This window comes from Festucalex cinctus, chromosome 14 (genome assembly GCF_051991245.1).
Source record: "Festucalex cinctus isolate MCC-2025b chromosome 14, RoL_Fcin_1.0, whole genome shotgun sequence".
Classification (NCBI taxonomy): domain Eukaryota; kingdom Metazoa; phylum Chordata; class Actinopteri; order Syngnathiformes; family Syngnathidae; genus Festucalex; species Festucalex cinctus.
The window spans coordinates 20146089-20165052 of record NC_135424.1 but is presented as its reverse complement, the minus strand read 5'-3'; the positions used below and the strand labels follow the sequence as shown (position 1 = coordinate 20165052).

At 39.2% G+C, this 18964-nt stretch overlaps 1 protein-coding gene across 1 annotated transcript; it reads right to left on the bottom strand.

Moving 5' to 3' along the window:
• Nucleotides 1-6164: 6164 nt before the first annotated feature.
• Nucleotides 6165-18930, bottom strand: LOC144001481 (uncharacterized). Its single transcript, XM_077495823.1, has 16 exons — nucleotides 18676-18930; nucleotides 15527-15609; nucleotides 15357-15425; nucleotides 14085-14141; nucleotides 13840-14013; nucleotides 12848-12961; nucleotides 11481-11526; nucleotides 11317-11407; nucleotides 11073-11214; nucleotides 10875-10979; nucleotides 10703-10796; nucleotides 10589-10622; nucleotides 10350-10424; nucleotides 9996-10098; nucleotides 9814-9920; nucleotides 6165-8186 (listed from the first exon to the last, which is right to left on the bottom strand). Exons 1-16 carry the CDS (start codon nucleotides 18731-18733, stop codon nucleotides 8051-8053), a joined length of 1488 nt encoding a protein of 495 aa, XP_077351949.1. The 5' UTR covers nucleotides 18734-18930; the 3' UTR covers nucleotides 6165-8050.
• Nucleotides 18931-18964: the final 34 nt, after the last annotated feature.

Genomic DNA, 18964 nt, shown 5'->3' with positions numbered 1-18964 from the left:
CAGACAAATAAAAAAAACCTACACGTTAAAAATTGTTGGGTTGTTTTCCTAACCCAAATTGTAGTCGCCATAGTATATGTCACCTGGTGTGTGTGTGTGTGTGTGTGTGGTTGCTATGGTGATGTGTGGGTGTGTTGGTCACATGACGGGTGGTGATTGCCGGGAGCTTCAAATAGATGCGTTTCCCGTCAGTACGAGTTAGTGAGTCGAGCTGGGTAGCCGTATTTTTTGTTGACCGCAAGATGCAACGCAAGACGCAACTAAACCACGTTAATCTGTATGGCGATTCTGCACCATTCACCATAAAAAGCTGATTAAATCCACCAAAGAGCATTCAAGACTCGTGCCTCTTTTTTTTTTCTGACAAGCCGACATCGCAACACAGCGCGTCAGCAAATACAGGACCCACCGTCTCACTCTCGGAAGGGACAAGGCTGCTTGGAGTCGCTACACAAATGCTAAAAGTGTGTTTTGAGCAGATTGGCTTGCTGTCACCCAAAGTTGGGTTTATTATATTTAGTTATTTCATTGGGTTACTTTCAAGCCAGCACTTTTAAGAGTGCACAAAATGGCACCTGGTCTGCACTCCATCAGTTATTTTAAGGTCACATTACTGCCTCAAATAATTTATGGACTGTGATTGGCTGGAGACCAGTTCAGGGTGTACCCCGCCTACTGCCCAAAGCCAGCTGAGATAGGCTCCAGCACCCCGCGACCATTGTAAGGAGTATTGTAAGGAGTAAGCGGTTCAGAAAATGGATGGACGGATAGTTTATAGACTCACTATGAATTTTCTTACAGCATGATTAAAAGTGGCAGATCGTTTTCTAGGTTAGAACTTATTACACATCAAAAACTGTTGGGTCAAAAATTACACAATAATGGGTCAAATTGGACCAACCGTGAAATGAATAACCCACAAAAAAAAAAGGTCAAATTGACCTAAGAAGTGGAGTGTCCCCTTTTAACCCATAATTGGGCTACTTTTGACCGTCATTTTTCGAATGTAAAAACATGACATTCGTGTCTATAAACAATTTAATCTTCAATGTACCCAAGATTCACAACAGGTATGTTTGCATTGCATGACCACATAATCCCACACAAGCACGAGGAGAGCATGCAAACCCCACCCGAGTCGAACCCTAAACCTGATCACTGTGAGTCAGACACACCAACCACTAACCCACCGTACTGCCCCCCACTGCTAAATATCATTGTATATAATTATAGGCAGCGGTTGACTTCTTTTTACCTTTGCATGACAGTTAAAAAGTGTGACACATAAGGTCGACTCATCTTCACTAAGCCTCACTGTCTACTTCCCTATGCGCTACAGAGCTTCCAAATGCATTTAATTATACTTCTTTTTTATAGTTATACAATATGAAAAGTCATAATTTTGTCATAGAAGACAGGTGGGTTTAGATTCAGAATTGGGTGAATGCGTCTTTTTTTTTTTTTTTTTTTTTTTTTTTTTGTGAATAGCGCTGTAGAATGCTGAACGATTAGAGATGAGAAGAGGCCTCATTTTTAAAAGAGCAACAATGACATCTTCTGGACAATCAAGCCGGGTGCCCCCTCGGTTGCAGAATAAAACCAACAATTATGCTTATGTATAATTGAAACAAACTTTTTTCTATGAACGTAAACTTGATGTATTCAACTACACGCTTAATCCAGTCACTCATTGAAGATAAGTTAAGTGCCTGTTTGTATTGCAAACAGCATGCAAAATCAACAAACCGGCGGGAAAAGTCTTAATTGGAGGTTAACAAGCGCGGGGACTCCACAAGTAAATCATTGCGAGTCACAGTGACAACACCGGCGATAAAAGAACAAAAACAACTTTGAAACTATAGCACTGATGCTTCAAAGTGTGAAAAAAAATTTATTCCAAAACACCTGATACTACACGTGAATACAAATGTAGCCAGTACAAGAAATGTGAAATATTGAAATGGCAAGGTGAAAGTTCACTGACCTGACAAGCAGCAAAGTGTGTGTGCGTGCAGTCGTGGACGTCTCGAGTGAAGGAGTGTGTCTGTTAACAAATCTCCTCTCAATTCAATCCCTCCTTTTCCATATATCTCCTCCCTGACTCCCTCTCTCCCTCCCTCCCTCCTTCCCCTTCACATCGCGCTCGTGCAACAAACATAAAGCTTCAGATTGTGCGTTTATTGACGAGATAGGAGGCCCGACTTCGTGCGCTTGCCGTGAATAACACAGCTGGCTTGGGTTGTTTTTGCGGATGGGTGTAATTGTAGTGCGGAGTCAAGTCAATGGAAACAATTTCTTTCCATTCACAAAGGAACAACGTGTTTGCCAGTTGTTTTCACAGTAGCACAATGACTTTTGGCAGTAAACCTTAGCGGATAAAGATGTAATGTCACAATAATGAGGCATCGCTTCAAGGTTCAGCCTCTTGGGCAGGGGTGTCAAACTCATATTAGCTCAGGGGCCACATGGAGGAAAATATATGACCATGTGGGCCGAATCAGTAAAATAATGGTATATAACATAAAAATAATTGCCGTCAATTCTACGCAGATTTTCGCTATTTGTGCCCTAAATTACGGAGCTCAGCTGTAATCTATTGTTCCAAAAAAGTAACACGAATGCCAATGGAACACGGCAACACTTTGCCTGAATGAGTTCCGGATGTGTTAAATCTACCTGTTTTGCATATATATTGTTCGCAGAATGCAATGTATGGTGCAGTTAATGAAGTTCTAAGGACGTTAATTCTTGTCATTTGTATTTGTGTTACCAGTAATTGAATTTGTGTCGTATTTACAGGTTTGTCGGTCAATGATTTTTTTTTTTTTTTTTTTTTCAGAAAAATTTAAACAAACCGTAACTTTAGGTTCTGTGTAAAATAATGACATCTAGGACGATTCCTTGTACAAGTTGCATTGCTCATCTGAGGAATGCTTGTAAAATTATGCATTTATGTTTGAATTGTGGCCGGCTGATTTATTAGTCTGGCATCACAATTTTTATTTATTTATTTATTTATTTTAAATTTACAAAATTATCTCACGGGCCAAATTAAACCCCTTTGCCGGCCTGATCCGGCCCGTGGGCCTTATATTTGGGGTGTTTGGGGATATAAAAGAAAAAAAAAAAGTCTACACACCCCTGTTCAAATGCCAGGTCTTTGTGATTTAAAAAAAAAAAAAAAAAAATTCCACCATGAATGTGACCCATAATCTATAAAACTCCTTTGCATTTTTTTTTTTTTTATCTTTTCGAAAAGGGGAAGTTAAAACAAGTTGCACAAGTGTGCACACCCTCTTAAACTGGGATGAGGTTGTGCTCAGAATCAACCAAGGGGGGTCAAACAGTTAATGTTAAACTACTAGATTTTTGATGGTTATCATCTCTTGTCGTTTTGGGAAAATTAGTTTCATACGCATCAATTAAGAGCTCGACTTTAAGTTTTGTTTAAGCTGTAAGCCATAATCAGCAATATTAAAATAATAAACGGCTTGCAATATTTCATTTGATTTATAATGAATCCAGAATGTATGGTATTTTTGTTTATTTTATTGCATTACAGAAAATTAAGGACTTTATCCCGATATTCTAGTTTTCTGAGATAGTCCTGTAGAAGTGGTGGATTTATTAACATTATTATTAATTAATCACATTAATAAATTCTGTGGTTGTAAATGAAGTAGTAGTTGGAGTAATAAATTTATTTTTCATAGGGTGTGTGAAAAATGAAACGACAAGGAGAGTTTGGCACTTAGACATGACCTTTAGTCATACTGTAATACAAATTTGCACTATGTTAATATTATAATGTTATGTTGATAAAAGTACTGTAATTGCATGAATACAGTATCTATGTGTGTGCGTGCAAGTTCATTCAAGTTAAACAGTGCTGAGTTTTTTTTTTGTACATTTTATACATTCTTAATAAACGGCACATTATGTGCAAAAATCTCCCCTGTGCTTAATATGTACTTAAATATATTTGAACATTTAGAGACTCCGATTGAAATTAATTTTCATGAAAACAAATTTGGCATCATCTTTGGATGAAGTATTTGACCTATTTTCTAGCTCACACTGATTGTTTTCTAATTTACTCGCATTGACGCCCTGACCCCCACCGCTAGGGGCGCACTTCAACGTGACGTCACACTGGAAGTGTCTATTTGTATCGTCAACTAGGTTACGCAACTTTCCGACTCGACCTTTTCACACCTCTCTCTCTGATTGGCCGGGTTTTACACTTTTACAAAAGCTAACGCAAACGCGCATTACACAAGTGCATGTGGGGTGAACATGCGTCTGACCAACAGGAAGTCCTCGCTTCCAGAATAGATTCAAACATCCAGAGTTGCAAGAAGTTCCCCGTACTACAGCATAGATATTTCCTTGTCGAAAGCACCGCAAACCACCGACGTTCAAAATAGCCCCAACCTCAAATGTAGCTACGGTGAACGTGACTGATGAGAAAGCGACATATCAACCCGAGCCAAGAGTATGTTACTATTGTCAAACTTATCATCACGCTACAGGAAGTAGAAAGACACAGAGGCAAACGTGACGGTCCGGATTCCCGTTGTTCTTTTGTTTTTTTTCCTAGTGTAACTTGGAACCCGTCACATATCTTTAAATCTGTTTATTTATTTTTTGAGTCATCTGCTACCAAATTAGCTTCATGGTCAAGTTTGGCCTTGGGGAGTTGTGTTGATGAACTATTTCAGGTTTCAAGTAAACCTCAGCGGCACCCTTTTTTAAGGCAGTCTGGTTTATTCTTAGACGCACTTTGCGTCCATGCAGAGTTCTACGTTGCTGCCTTGCATGTGTGACTTTTGGTGCACATGTGTAAAAAGGCTGTAATTGGGATGTTTGCGTGTGCGAGTGCATGTGATGGTGGGGGACTGGGTGGCAGGCCGGTGGTCCCGCCCTGACTGGTAAAGCCATTCAGGAAAATCAGACCCCCTATTAGCGAGACCAAATCAGAGGAAAGTGAGTGAAGTTGCCTAAAATAGCAGTGCTGTGCATGTGTGCGTTGTATGGATGCTGTGTCTCGCTTATTCTCACACACGAGGCAGAACATGCAAGAAAGCCAGACTGAACTTGACACTGAGAGGCATACATGCTAACCACTACGCCACTATGCTGCTGCTCTCTTTTTTTTTTTTACCTCTGTAATCACCGCAACAGATCTTGTGTTGCCCTGTGCCGCAATCTGCAGAGGCATCAAATGCAGACATGCTCTCCAACAATAAACAAGCTGCCTTTCCACATGGCCGCAGCACCCCCCGCTCCCTGAAAAGTTGGTCAGACTTTTACAGTCAAATCAAAGAACGGATATGCGGGGGCACTTGTGCAGGGTTGTGTACAGCGGAACCTCAAAAGTCAAATATTCCTGGAATTGGGTGAGCATTTAAACACACCTCTAAAGTCATGCAGCTTACAAGGTCAAGAGAAGTGGTGCCTCAAGATACAAGTAACCCAACTTTTTAGATTTTTTTTTTTTTTTTTTAAGGTACAAGACATAATTTAGACGATTCCTTTTTTGCTTCATCTTACAAGCACAAACTAGATATAGCCAGAATGAATAGTGGCAGTGAACTCAACTCACTTAGGCAGATAGTCAACAATTCTTACAAAATGAAGCTTCTACTCCCAGGCGAACGTCCCTGCCAAAACTAAACATGAAACAAAGAATCACACTTTGTGTATTGAAAAATTTGCCTCAAAATTGCTTGCTTATGATAACACATGCCATTTACAAGCGTAAACAACTAATATTCACAGCCTAGGCTTACTGAGTCAAAGTAGTTGTGAAACTCTTTATAGGGTCGATATACAATGTCTAACTTGTTTTTGTGCTTAAAACACTGTCTGTACATTGACATTCTATCTTGTGTGATGCTGCTGCAATGTAACTTATCCAGAATGCTAGCAATGTCTATATTTTTACTGTATATGAACATGGATAGCAGAGTTTGGTATTGAAAAACTTGACTGGCCTGCCTGCAGAGCTGACCTCATCCCAATACAACGCATTTACGATAATCAGCATGGACTGAGAAGCAGGAACCTGTGGAAACTTAGCATGATCAACACTGCCACCCGGTGGAAGCAAGAAAAAAAAAATCACAAAAAGCAATTCCTTACATTAAGACAGGGAGCTGAAAAACATTTACAAAACAGTCTTTATTGCAGTGCAGTGACGATAATACAAAATATTTGACAAATTAACAACAAACAACGCAGTGCTCAGGTTACTAAGTGTACATATTGAAATTGAAAAATTGAAAATGCCCTTTTCCTGAAATACTCTTGGAAAATGGATGAAATGAAAAATTAAAAGCAACAACAAAGCCAAGTAATGTCAAACTTACAAACATGAGCAGCTGACATGAACACATACAAGTATATAAAGCATGTGTGATAATTCTTCAAGTCTGGTGTCCAATTCTTTTTTTTTTCTTTTTTTTTTTTACATAAAGACAGAAAATAACCGAGGAGCCGAAGTGCCACAAACAGTGTTAGAATGAAAGTGTGCTTAATAAGAATGCTTGTCTAACATTAATATAATTTGTACTCAACAAACCTGTTCTTAATTAGTGTGGCAGGACAAAAAGAAATGAACAGGTATAAATAGGAAATAAATACTGTCACTTTTACTTAAGAATGTAGTGAGGATTTAAACTGGAAATTGTTCCATGCCACAAAGGCCTTTTTTTCCCCTTACCCCATTCAGAGCCACCAGATTCTTTGGTTCAACGAAATACTGACTGTTGCAAAACATTGCTTTTCATTAACTGCACTGTCTAAAACAAATGTGGTGTCCTTGCAGGCTTTACTCGACACGGCAACAGGGTCGACGAATAGCTTCATGCCAGAAAGAGAGAGAAAGAGTGTGTGTTTATTTGTCAAAAAAAAGGTCAGCATTCTTCTTTTTGCATAGATTCAGCAGTGATGAGCTCTAACGAGGCGCACTGCATTAAAAAAAAAAAAAAAAAAAAGTAAAATAAAAAAGGCTGTTATTGGATACAAAGATTACTGTAGTATTGGGTCCCTGTAAGTTTGTTTTTTGTTTTGTTTTTATTACTGTGGCTGTAATAATCAAGGCAGCTTGGCACTAAATTCAAGTGTTTTTGTTGTTTTGTTATTTGAAGCTCTAACGAAAGACTGTTGTTGGACAGGAAGATAACGACAAAATCAATGAGTCCCGTTTAAAAGGGGAGGCTGATAAGTACAATTCTAATGTTTCATCCGTTCGTATTAAGGCCACATTGAAAAGAAAAAACAAAAATCATAGTACAAGTAAAGAGTAAAATGGAAATAATACATGAAAGGAAAAACAGTCATTTCACATCTGAGAATTAAGGTGTCATCCATGTAACGTGTCACATTACGAGCATGAAATTGGACTTGGAGGGAAAAAAAAAAGAAAAAAAAAGACATTGTATGAGGATGAGTCATCCGTCGCAAAAAAGGTGGCCGTTCCACGAAACAACAAACTTGTACTATTAAAGTTGTAATCTTACAAAAGTTTTTCATTTTATGAGACTAAATCAGAATTTTATGATTAAAAACAAATTGCAATTATGACATTCACATTTTAAGGTTTGGACTTGAGTGACATAGCAGAAAATGTGTTCTATTCTTATAAATTTCACCTTCAAACTCATATTCTTTCAGTGTGTCCTTATACTTTTTTTTTTTTTTTTTGTATAAACTAATACAATCATTTGTTCACTGCTGTAGAGACGCGAACCAAGAGAAAACGTCGGCCCGTGCGTCTGTGAGGTTAGCTTACGGCACAGAAAATCCAGCATGTGCCATGATGTCACCGTGAGGTGATGATGTTGCTCCCTTGTTTTGTGGTCAATGTCATTGTAGCACATGCTTGACTTCTCGTGCATTTGAACCTGAGTGCTGGCACTGACCTTGACTTTAAGTGCTCCATTTTTACCAGGGTATGTTACATACTAGTCGAGAGATGCCGTTCCGCTTAGTACCGTACCAAACACCATCCTGGTGTTCTGTAAACTAGGAAGAAGCGTGCGTTTAATTAAGGCTGCCACGGCTTCCTGTCGCTTCCTTTGTGATCGGGAATGTGTTTGTAGCGACACTTGTCTCCGAAATGGCAACCTGTGGTTCTCCAGAAGTAACACTCGTCTCCGTTCACGGGGCCTCGCCGCCGTGGTCTGAGGGCAGGTCAATAAATTGGGAGTATATGTATGAAGACAAAAATAAAATAAAATACAGTGCTACCTTGACTTGTGAGTTTCATTAAGAAACAAGCTATCGCTCGGCCATATATCTCTCGAGTTACGAGGAAAATTTGGAGCTAGATGATGGCAGCAAAGTCAACAAATAAAAAGCCAAATGATTACTTCGAACTGTTTTTTGCCATTCCCGGACACTCCCAAGTTGAATTTTATTGTAAAACTACACATGAAATGAGGAGAATTGAATGTTGTGTATTGGATCAAACCATGTCGTTAAATAGCTTCATGCTAACACGTTATAGAAATACCATCGCCATGCTTAAAAAAAACTAGCATCTTTATGTTCAGTGAAAAATGACTAATATATTACAGCATCTTATTTGCAACACTGTTCTTAAATGTTGCATTATTAAAGGGGTACTTGACTCATTGAGCCATTTTCAGCAGTATAAAAGTTAATATTTTGTGTATAATTAATGTTAGGGGCGTTAAAAAAAAATCGATTCGGCAATATATCGCGATACTACAGCACGCAATTCTCGAATCGATTCAATAGGCAGCCGAATCGATTTTTTTAACATCCATTTTTGATGGAAAAATATTAAACAAAACGTCTAACTTTCACACCTTAAGCATGGAAGAATGTTCTATTAATGGAACATAAAGCCTTAATATTTTATTTCAATGCTGTTCAAACGTGAAAAATGTTGTTAAACCTGTTTGTTACATACAGTGGCTCACAGTTAGAAGATAATAATACCTTTTCATACAAATCTTACAGTGTACATATAAATTAACTGAATGGTATTTTATAAATTTGAGTAAAAAATATCGCAACAATCGACTTGTAAATTCGTATCGGGATTAATCTGTATCGAATTGAATCGTGACCTATGAATCGTGATACAGATCGAATCATCAGGTACTAGGCAATTCACACCCCTAATTAATGTGATAACCTTGAAAAACTAATTTTTCCACTGTCGACTGAAGATGACATCGCCTGTGCTGAGGAAGCAGGTAATGACCAATCATGGCTCAGTTCACTGACCAAACCCAGAAAACAGGTGAGCCATGATTGGTCATTACCTACTTCCAAGAAGGTAAGCAAGTGGCAAAATTATTTTGTTTAATATATTAATTGCACATGAAAAATAATGAAGTTATCAAATTTATTCTGGACAACATATTAACTTTTCACTGCTGAAAATGGCTCACAGAGTCAAGTATCCCCTTAATTCTACACGTAGTATGTAGAGGTATTACACTGCCCTCTGGTGACTATGGCACAACACACCAAAAGGAGCAGAATTAAAGTATGAAATCATGGTGCAAAAATTATTTACTCCTCTAGATTCTATTCAATTTTGCTATTTCTATATGATGTTATAGCACACAATACTTAATGTCGAATGGTATTTTTCTGAGTTAGAAAAAACAAAAAAAACAAAAAAAACATTTTTACCAGTCTGGAAGTGAGAAATGGCATTACATTAATTTCAATGAGGAGATGATTGAATGACGTGTCTTTTACGTTAGTAGCGTGGATGAAATAATCTCATAAATCAAGGTAGGTACCAGCATACAATGCCGTGCTTCTTACCCAGCAGCAGCTGCCTGCTGTGCGACGTTGAGTGGAATAGGAAGGAGTCGCTGAGGGCGCCGGTCCGGATAGCGCACCACTAATCGTGTGTTCTCAATAAAATAACCCTGTGGGAGGGAGAGAAACTGTAAATGGACTTTGTTTCTTTTGTGACAGCGATAAAGAAGCCACACTGTACTCACGTTGAGCTTGTCCATGGCGCAGGCGGCGTCACTGGTATTCTTGAAATTAACAAAAGCGCAAAACCTCTCATGCAGCACACGGATGCTCTCGATCTCGCCATACCTGTCGTGTATAGAGGACAAGCAAGTTGTCAAATATTAGATTTACAAACATTTTCTATTTGAAGTGCCAATGGCTATAAGTCTGTTATTTGTGCTTGTACAAACATTGCATACAACTGTAAACAGTACATTTTGCATATTAGCCACAACCAGTACAGTAAGCCGACATGATCGTTGCCATGTTATTGGTCCTATTATTATACATTGTTGCCATAAAATTATATCAATAACTAATACAATATTTTAACGTACATTCTAAAAACATCCCTTAGGTGTTTTTCTGTTAGCTCCGTCGTCACATTTCCGACCCACAGAGATGGGCAAGGGCTGGTGGAGCAAAAACAGAGCAAATGTGAAATGACAACAAATAACGAAAACCAACCAGTTTGCATTGTCATGCACGTCCGTTGCCAGATGTCTTAAACTCTGTTAACCAATAACAATGCAAGTATTAAAATGCTTTTCAGTGACGTGAGTATATATCACATTACCCATATTGTACAAGTGACTGATCTTGGATTGCGGCTGCAAAACAAGTAAAACAAAAGCTCGATGAAGGGACTCCAGCCAAAATAATTGCTCATGTCACAAGAGTGGCAATTAACCTCCAGTAGCATCAGAATAAGATGCCAAAACAGCTTGCACCGTTGAGAATTTCTCCAGCAGCATTGCACTCTCCACTTCCTCGAAACCATGCTCCTGAAGCACAGGAAGCAGGATGTCGTCACACAATGACTTCTTTATACATGAAATCAAATCATTTTCACTGGTATTCACCATCAATTGCAGCACTTTGCAGTTATAGAGTTCATTGACAGCCTCTTCACAGTCTTTGTCCAGTTTTAGCACCTGCTCCATTGCCTTCTCCGCCTCACTGTACCTCTAAGAGACGTTCGCATGCAGATGGCAAACAATTATTTTCAATTGAAAAGCGATACATTGAGAAACGTGAGTGCAGACGGTGCCAATATCCACCTGCAAGCCCATGAGGGCACTGCCCTTGCGGAAGTGTCCTTTGGCCCAGTCTGGAGCCAGCTGGATGGAGCGTTCGGCGTCTGCTAGGCCCTGAAGGTACTGCTCCAAGGAGTAATAGCAGTAAGAACGATTTCCAAAGAACCTGCGGCAACATAATTTTCAATCACAACATCCATTGCTAGCACGCATGCCGTTTTGTAGGCATTTAAAGGAATAACAACAAATAAACGAGAGGGGGACGCACCTGTAATCATTTGGATCACATTTGATGGCTTCTGTAAACATTCGGGCTGCTTGTAAGTACTGCCCCTCTTGCACTAGCTTTATTCCCTTTTCTACAGTGAAGAAATATGCTTGCTAAGTCCACGCATACATGTACATTTCATGTTATTTTCGGTCAATATTTACCGGCAAGTGATGTGCTTTTCTTCGTCATGATGTCAGTTACCTTTGTCTGCAAAGGCATCAACATGCTCACTTTAAATTCACTGCCACAAACTTATATGTAATTATAGGCAGATAATGTACAATATAAAGAAAATACAGTAAATATGCAGTCATTAGCCATAACTTCAGTTGCTCAATGAAATACTGTACATGGCAGACCTCCTAATGTAAAAGTAATCCCGTCTTGAAAAAGCTCAGTTTTGAGTGACGTTGCCAGAGAGGTATTTCAACTATTCAACTAGGACTATTATTAATTTTGAGTTGTTTAATTTGTACAAATTTCTACATTTTTTTTATTTTAAAATAACTAATAAATAAATCGTGTTTAGTCAAAAGAAACTTACATTAATTTAATTAGTTTAATTAGTAGGGGTGTTAAAAAAAAAAATCGATTCGGCAATATATCGCGATATTACATCGCGCAATTCTCGAATCGATCCAATAGGTGGCCGCATCGATTTTTAAATATCCATTTTTGATGTAAAAATATTCACCAAAACGTCTTAGGGTTCACACCTTAAGCATGGAGGAATGTTATATTAATGGAACATTAAGCCTTAATATTTTATTTTAATGCTGTTCAAACATGAAACAGATTACAACCTGTATAAGACTGAGTTTCAGATAAATAAATAATAAATTTTTATACAAATCTTACACTGTACAAATTTACTGATTAGTATTCACTAAATTTAAATAAAAATAATTGCAACAATCGACTTGTAAATTTGTATCGGGATTAATCGGTATGGAATCCAATCGTGACCTATGAATCGTGATACGAATCGAATCGTCAGGTACTAGGCAATTCACACCCCTAATAATTAGTGTTTCAATTACATTTATTTCTCCTAACATTTTTTACGCTTGAACATTTTCTTGTTTTGTACCAAAAAACAAATAATCGTCTTAATCGTGATTTCAATTATTACCAAATTAATCAGGATTTAATATTTTCTTTATATCATAACCTATTATGATGCAAGTTTGACTGTAGTTTGCAATAAATTTTACAGAGAACTGAGAGTATAATGTTTTGCTTCTTTGATGTCACAACCAAAATATTTGGTTTATGATCAGTGCAAATGGCAGGCATTGAACGAGTTTTTTTTTTTTTTTAAACACTTTGCTGCATAGTCTATCAAGGAAATCCAGTCAAATGACCATCCCAAACGTGCACACCCCAGCAGCTGTTTTTTAAAGGTGGTCCAAAGTCTAGTTTTTGCACATTAGACTGCACCACCGAGAGTTACAAACGCACCAGTAGTGCCACACAAACATTATGTGACACACGCCCGAGTCATTATGCCGGATGACTGTACAAGTACCTCCTTTCTGGCTTCGTTGTCTTTTTTCTCTTTGGACTTGCGGCGCGCGCCTTTCGGCTTCATGTGGCTGGCAGCGTTGGCAAAGAAGGCGCTGCTCATGTCCCACTCGGGCTCCTGTGGACCGCAGCAAGATATGTTGTACAGTGACTTAGGGACTAAGAATGTAGCAGGGGAGGAGAGAGCTGGGCAGTTATGGGAAAAGTATGCATTTTATCTGAATACCTGATTATTTGATAGAATTTTAAGTGGGATACATGAATACTAAAACCTTCGATGGCTATACAGCCCTATATGATAGTTAATAGGGGTGTGAATTGCCTAGTACCTGACGATTCGATTCGTATCACGATTCACAGGTCACGATTCGATTCGATACCGATTAATCCCGATACGAATGGTCACGATTCGATACCGATGAATCCCGATACGAATTTATAAGTCGATTGTTGCGATTTTTTTCCATTCAAATTTAGAAAATACTATCAGTAAATTTGTACATGTACACTGTAAGATTTGTATGAATATATTTATCTAAAACTTGAGGCTTATAACCGTGAGCCACTGTACACAAACAGTTTGCAATCTGTTTCACATTTGAACAGCATTAAAATAAAAATATTAAGGCTTAATGTGCCGTTCATATAACATTCTTCCATGCTCAAGGTGTGAATCCTAAAAAAAAAAAAAAAAAAATCGATTCTGCCGATTATTGAATCGATTCGAGAATCGCGCGATGTAGTATCGCGATATATCGCCGAATCGATTTTTTTTTAGCACCCCTAATAGTTAAACAAATATATAATTGTAATGTTGGTTGAACACAAAGGTTATGAAAAAATATGGGTTGAAAGTTTTGGGACTTTTAAATAACAGTTCCTGAAGTGTTGTAATAATTTACAATCAAAAATCAAAAATCAAACACACTCGGGGGCCGTACCCCACCCATCCCTCCAGGGGTTAAGGACAGTAGTAATACATGAGCATGCTCCTACCTCTTCATTTGATTGAGCCTTCTGACGCTCTTTGGAGGAAGTGGCGGCGGTGGAGGTAGCGAGCTTGTATGAGGCAGCTGGTTTTGCATCCTTTTTGTCCTCTTTTTGCAGATGAGCTTCCGCTTCTGAATCACTGTCATCCAATTCCGACTCGCCGCCTCTATCTTCTTCATCCTAGCAAGGAGGACCATGTTATTACTATCCAACATATCACAGCAAAATCAGATGTCGAAAACAATGATTACCTGGTCAGCTTCGTCGCTTTGCTTCACTTGTTTTGGCTTCTTGAGTTTTCGACGCTTCTGGAAAAACATTTAGATGTTCACACTTGGAGTCGGCAGCAACAAGAACATCTCTGTAAAATTGTCTATAGTAGTCAAAGCTACTTTCTGACCTCTTAGCTCATTAATTAGTTGTCAGTTGTTGGTGTATGCTGCCACCAACTGTACAGGAAGCATAAAGCGTTTCCATTTATAGTCAGTGCGGTCCACTGAAGCAACCGTGCTGTATTCACCCAATCACCCACCTCTGAGAGATTAATTCTGTTTTCATGATAAAAGCATTATAATGTTAGATTAGGGCTCTTAATGATTCAATAGGCGACTTGAGCTAGACCGTTGTGTCGCTGTCACTCGACCTGGCTTGGCGTCTTCCTATCTATCTGCACTCTGGCACACATTTATCCAGCAGAAACCAGTGAAAACCATCAGGTCACACATTTATACATTTGCTAGGCTAGGCCGGCCACCGTGGGTGGACAGCCGAGGTAGTATCAGATTTGCGACCATTTTAAGTGGGGCAGGCCTTCTTCTGCGTCCAGCAGATAAGGCTCCACAGCTGTGTACTTGATATTAAATAGTTAACTGAGAATATGCAGTCTCCTGGTTGTTGTTATTAGTATAGCAAGCATTCAAGATAAAAGAACCAGTGAAAGTTCCCATCGAACTTTACAACCACAATCAGGATTACAGTATATGGGAAAAGTGTGTGTTCTAATGGAAGTCAAAGGTGCTGCAAATGGTCCTAGAGTGTAAAATCAACTATTTCTAATAGGTTTGCTACAGAACCATAAATGATATTTCACTTGTATAGCCCCTTTCCACTTATTATGGCACTCAAAGTGCTTCACATTCACCAACTAATGGTGCAGCATCAGGAGCAACTGGTAGTTCAATATCTTGCTCAAAGACACTTCAACATGGTCACAAGGGCCGGGAGACAGCCACTCTATCATGAAGCCATGCCGCCTACAGAAGATGTTAAATTAAATCATTTGAAGGTCAGCTTGTTAAAAGCTATGTGGCAAAAATTTAGCCCATTAACTTTTAAATTAAGTGCGAAAAATTACCATGTTGGGAACCAAGGTGTCTCAAGGGTTAACGATGCAAAATCAATGTTCATCCAATTACTCTATACCGCTAATTAATTCTATATGATAGATATGGCCCTCCTCAGAATGAATTAGGAGCTCTAAATGTGTCTTAAAGTTTAAAAAGGAGCAAAGTATGTGCATTAACCTTTTTCTTGGTCTTGCGTCGCTCTGCTCTGCGTCCGACCCTCTCATCCTCCTCAACATTTAATGCATCCTGAGTGCGTGCACACGCAGACAGTCAGTCAGAGTGCCACTATGAAACTTTTAACTACACAGCGTTGACAGTGCCCTGTCAGCGTGACACTGTTTATTTACCTGTGACAAAGCCCCAGCATCATTTGGGTCAGCGACTGCAGCACCATAGTCCACCTGTTCATCCTGCTGCTGCGCAGGCGGACCTATTGGAGAGAATGGATCATAATGTACAATATATGCAACCATAAACTGCTTATTTCTGTGCAGTTTTTCAACTGTCCACAATAAAACACATTTGAATTACTTTCCAAAGTAGCAGGAGGCACTAAAGCCGCTAACTCTAACAGTTTAGAGTACTTTTCCACAATTCTCGTCTATTTTACTCTTGACAACACCGGCAAATTAATAGAAGGAGTCTCAACACTCAGTGTACGGTTGCCTGAGTGTGTGTGTGACACGCCTACCAAAGCAGGAATTTCCACACAAGTGGCTTTCACAACAATGTCTGGTTTTATCATTCTGTCTGTTAACACCTTTGTCATTGTGACAGGCACAATGCCGCCATGAAGAAACTGCGATTCAAAAGGTGTCTTCTTCAGTTTCGGTAAATAAATAATGATAGTGCGGATGAGTGAGCGTAGCCTCTCCGGTTGGTAGCTGATCAAGAAGTGTTTTTTTTTTTAATTATTATTATTATAACTTTTTTTTTTTTTAGCTTATGACAATATTTTAACGTTATTAAAGTGTTTATCTAACTTTCACGCCAAGTATGTTCAAATGTTACATAAAACAGTGCCTGTATATGGACACCTATAACAAAGGCTTTATAATGACAGTTTGATGCTGGATTGATTCAATTTCCATTATTTTCAATTGGACAAGTTGTTTTGAAATACTGTATAAACAAAAGGTATACCAGAGATTCTGGATGGATCGTACCCAACCATTAAGGATTAACCAAACTGAGATTTATGGATCTTAAACTCTTAATGCTAATATTGTCCAATTTTTACTGCATACTGTACTGCCTGGTGGAATATTAGATAATGAAAAGTCAGGATTGATTGGCTCAGATTGCAAGGTTGCCTGGCCACCTAGATGGCAGATAAAAAAGGACTTCCTTGTTATATTGAAAGTACAGTGACATGGACTCTAATGACACATTTGGAGATTGCAGAGATGAGGTCATAGTTTTCTATCCAGGAAGGCCGACATATTCACAGAAAACTGAACTGTCAAGTCCACGCCACTGCAGTGTTTGTTTGACATTGAGAACCTTCTTCTCAGAAACACCACTGTGAAAACCCCGCAGATGATTTCGGCTCACAGTGGAGTCGAGTGGGGGCACACAAAGGATGAGGAAACACACCGAGATGTGGGAACTGGTGCGGTGTCAGGTTTCCGTTTGCTCAGGTAGGATAAAATAGTAATAAATGTAAAACTGACTCACAGAGTGACTCATGAGACACTTTGCATTGCCCTTCTTTTAGCACTTTTTAATCCTTTTGACCTGAAAACATTCACAAAGTTTTTTTAAAGGGGGGGGGGGGCATTCCATGTCCAGCTATCTACTCTCATACTTTCGGTTTCGTTTTTGTATGAGTGGAATGTTCTTGCAGCAAGCATCCAAGGTGGTCGGACAGCAGCAACAAAAGGGCTTCTGTCTCTCCAGGTCTGAGAGTGTTTGGCTGAAATAAAACACAAGAATGCACAATACAACAGGGCTGCAACAAGAACTCGGCCTTGGGTCCTTTAAACTCCTACTAGCGTGTGGTTTAACTCACATTAAAAGTACAACGTCGCTGTACGACAAGAAATATGTGTAGTATATTTTGTGCTTTTGTTCCTGGAGCAATTAAAAAAATGTTTTACAGCTACGGCAAGTATTTTGTACAAACATAACCCAGGATGTTTGCTGTTAAACATCAGAAGCAGATAAGAGTATGAGTATATATATATGTTTTGGAATGTGTTTGAAAATTGTTATGAAATAGGACATACTAGACGTGTAAATGTAATAATGGCTTTCTATGACAAAACAATACTTCATTCATGTTCCTCTTAGCTTGTAACAACGGTTGCACAATGGATTGAGGTTGGTTCATGAAATTGGCAGTAGTATTCTTGGCTATGTTATTTAAAAAAAAATAATAATCTATTTCTATGTATTTACAATTAAATTTCAACTAGCAACTGAAAATTTGCCTCGTATGTCTCTTTGAGACTGAATTTTCGCATTGGAGACTTATTTAACTAAGCATATGTGTCCAACTTATTGCCTACAAGTGAACCGCGGTCCTAAAAGGTCCGTAAGGTCCGATGGTTTTAAAATAAGTTCACAGCATGCATTAACTATGAACTACATTATATCGTTACTTTGTATTCAGGGTTTTTCCTGTGTACGGAATTCAGAGGCTGCCACCTCCACTTAATTTGCTACCCACTTCCAGCCTGAGCGCCACTGATATTGCTCAACACAACGCTCTAGTTGTGTTGATTGAGCTCGGCAGGAATAAATTTTAATATGCACTAGTGGGTGAATTTTTTTTCATGACTGTAGTTAAGAAATGACAAAAATTAACGACAACTTTGTATTCATATAATTTCTAATTTCTAGTCCCTGATCGTAAAATGGACGCAGGAGGGCAGCCCAATGGTATCGGTTACCGCGAGTACCGATACTTAAAAATAAGACTGTATTGGCACCGATACTGATATGTGGTATCGGTAGTCACCCATCATAGTCAGGGTGATACCACATCCACCTCAATTTGAGCCAGGAAAAACCCTGGTATTATGAATTTCGTTCCCCTACCCAATGACAACATCTTATCAATTCCCATCCCCAGTGATAGCCAAGAACACAAATGTTTTGTTTTAATGCATTTACTTGCAGAGCTCTGCCAACGATTTGAGGCATTGTTGTCATTCCTACGCCCTCTCCCCTCATTATTGTTTCAGTATGAAGCCATACTGTATTTCTATCTACACTTCACTTGTACGTTTCATTATTCCTTGGAATGTGACGTCGGCCTAAAGGAGTGCGCTAGCTCACTTTTATGGCACGGACTGACTGAAGGTGGTGCGAGGAAAAAGGGTGTAACTGGCGACTCATCTTAATTAAAACACACTTTTTATCTCCACATTCCGAACAGAAAAACGACGAGTTAAGAGTCCATCTACTAGCGGGTGTTCGCCAAAGGTATCAAGATGATTGTTTGCCGACTTTTGCTCGACTTTCCAAAGTTTTAACGCAAAGTGTTTCTTACCTCTGGCGAGCCCCAACAGGCGACATATGTCTCGGGTGATTTTCATGAGCGCAACCATCCAGCATTATCGTCCCCCGAAGTAGCCCCGGCGAAGAATTAGTTTGTAGACAGACTACGGACGGCGTGGACACCGCACGGCCGTGGAGGCATCAGGGCTGGGGTCTGCGTTTAGGACCGTGTCGGACGGTGGAGTGGGAATCTGCCCGCGGCGGATGAGTCTCACCAGCCGCTTCCTGACGAGCTGGAGCTGTTGCTTAAAGGCGCAGTACACCTTTTTTCTTCCTACCCC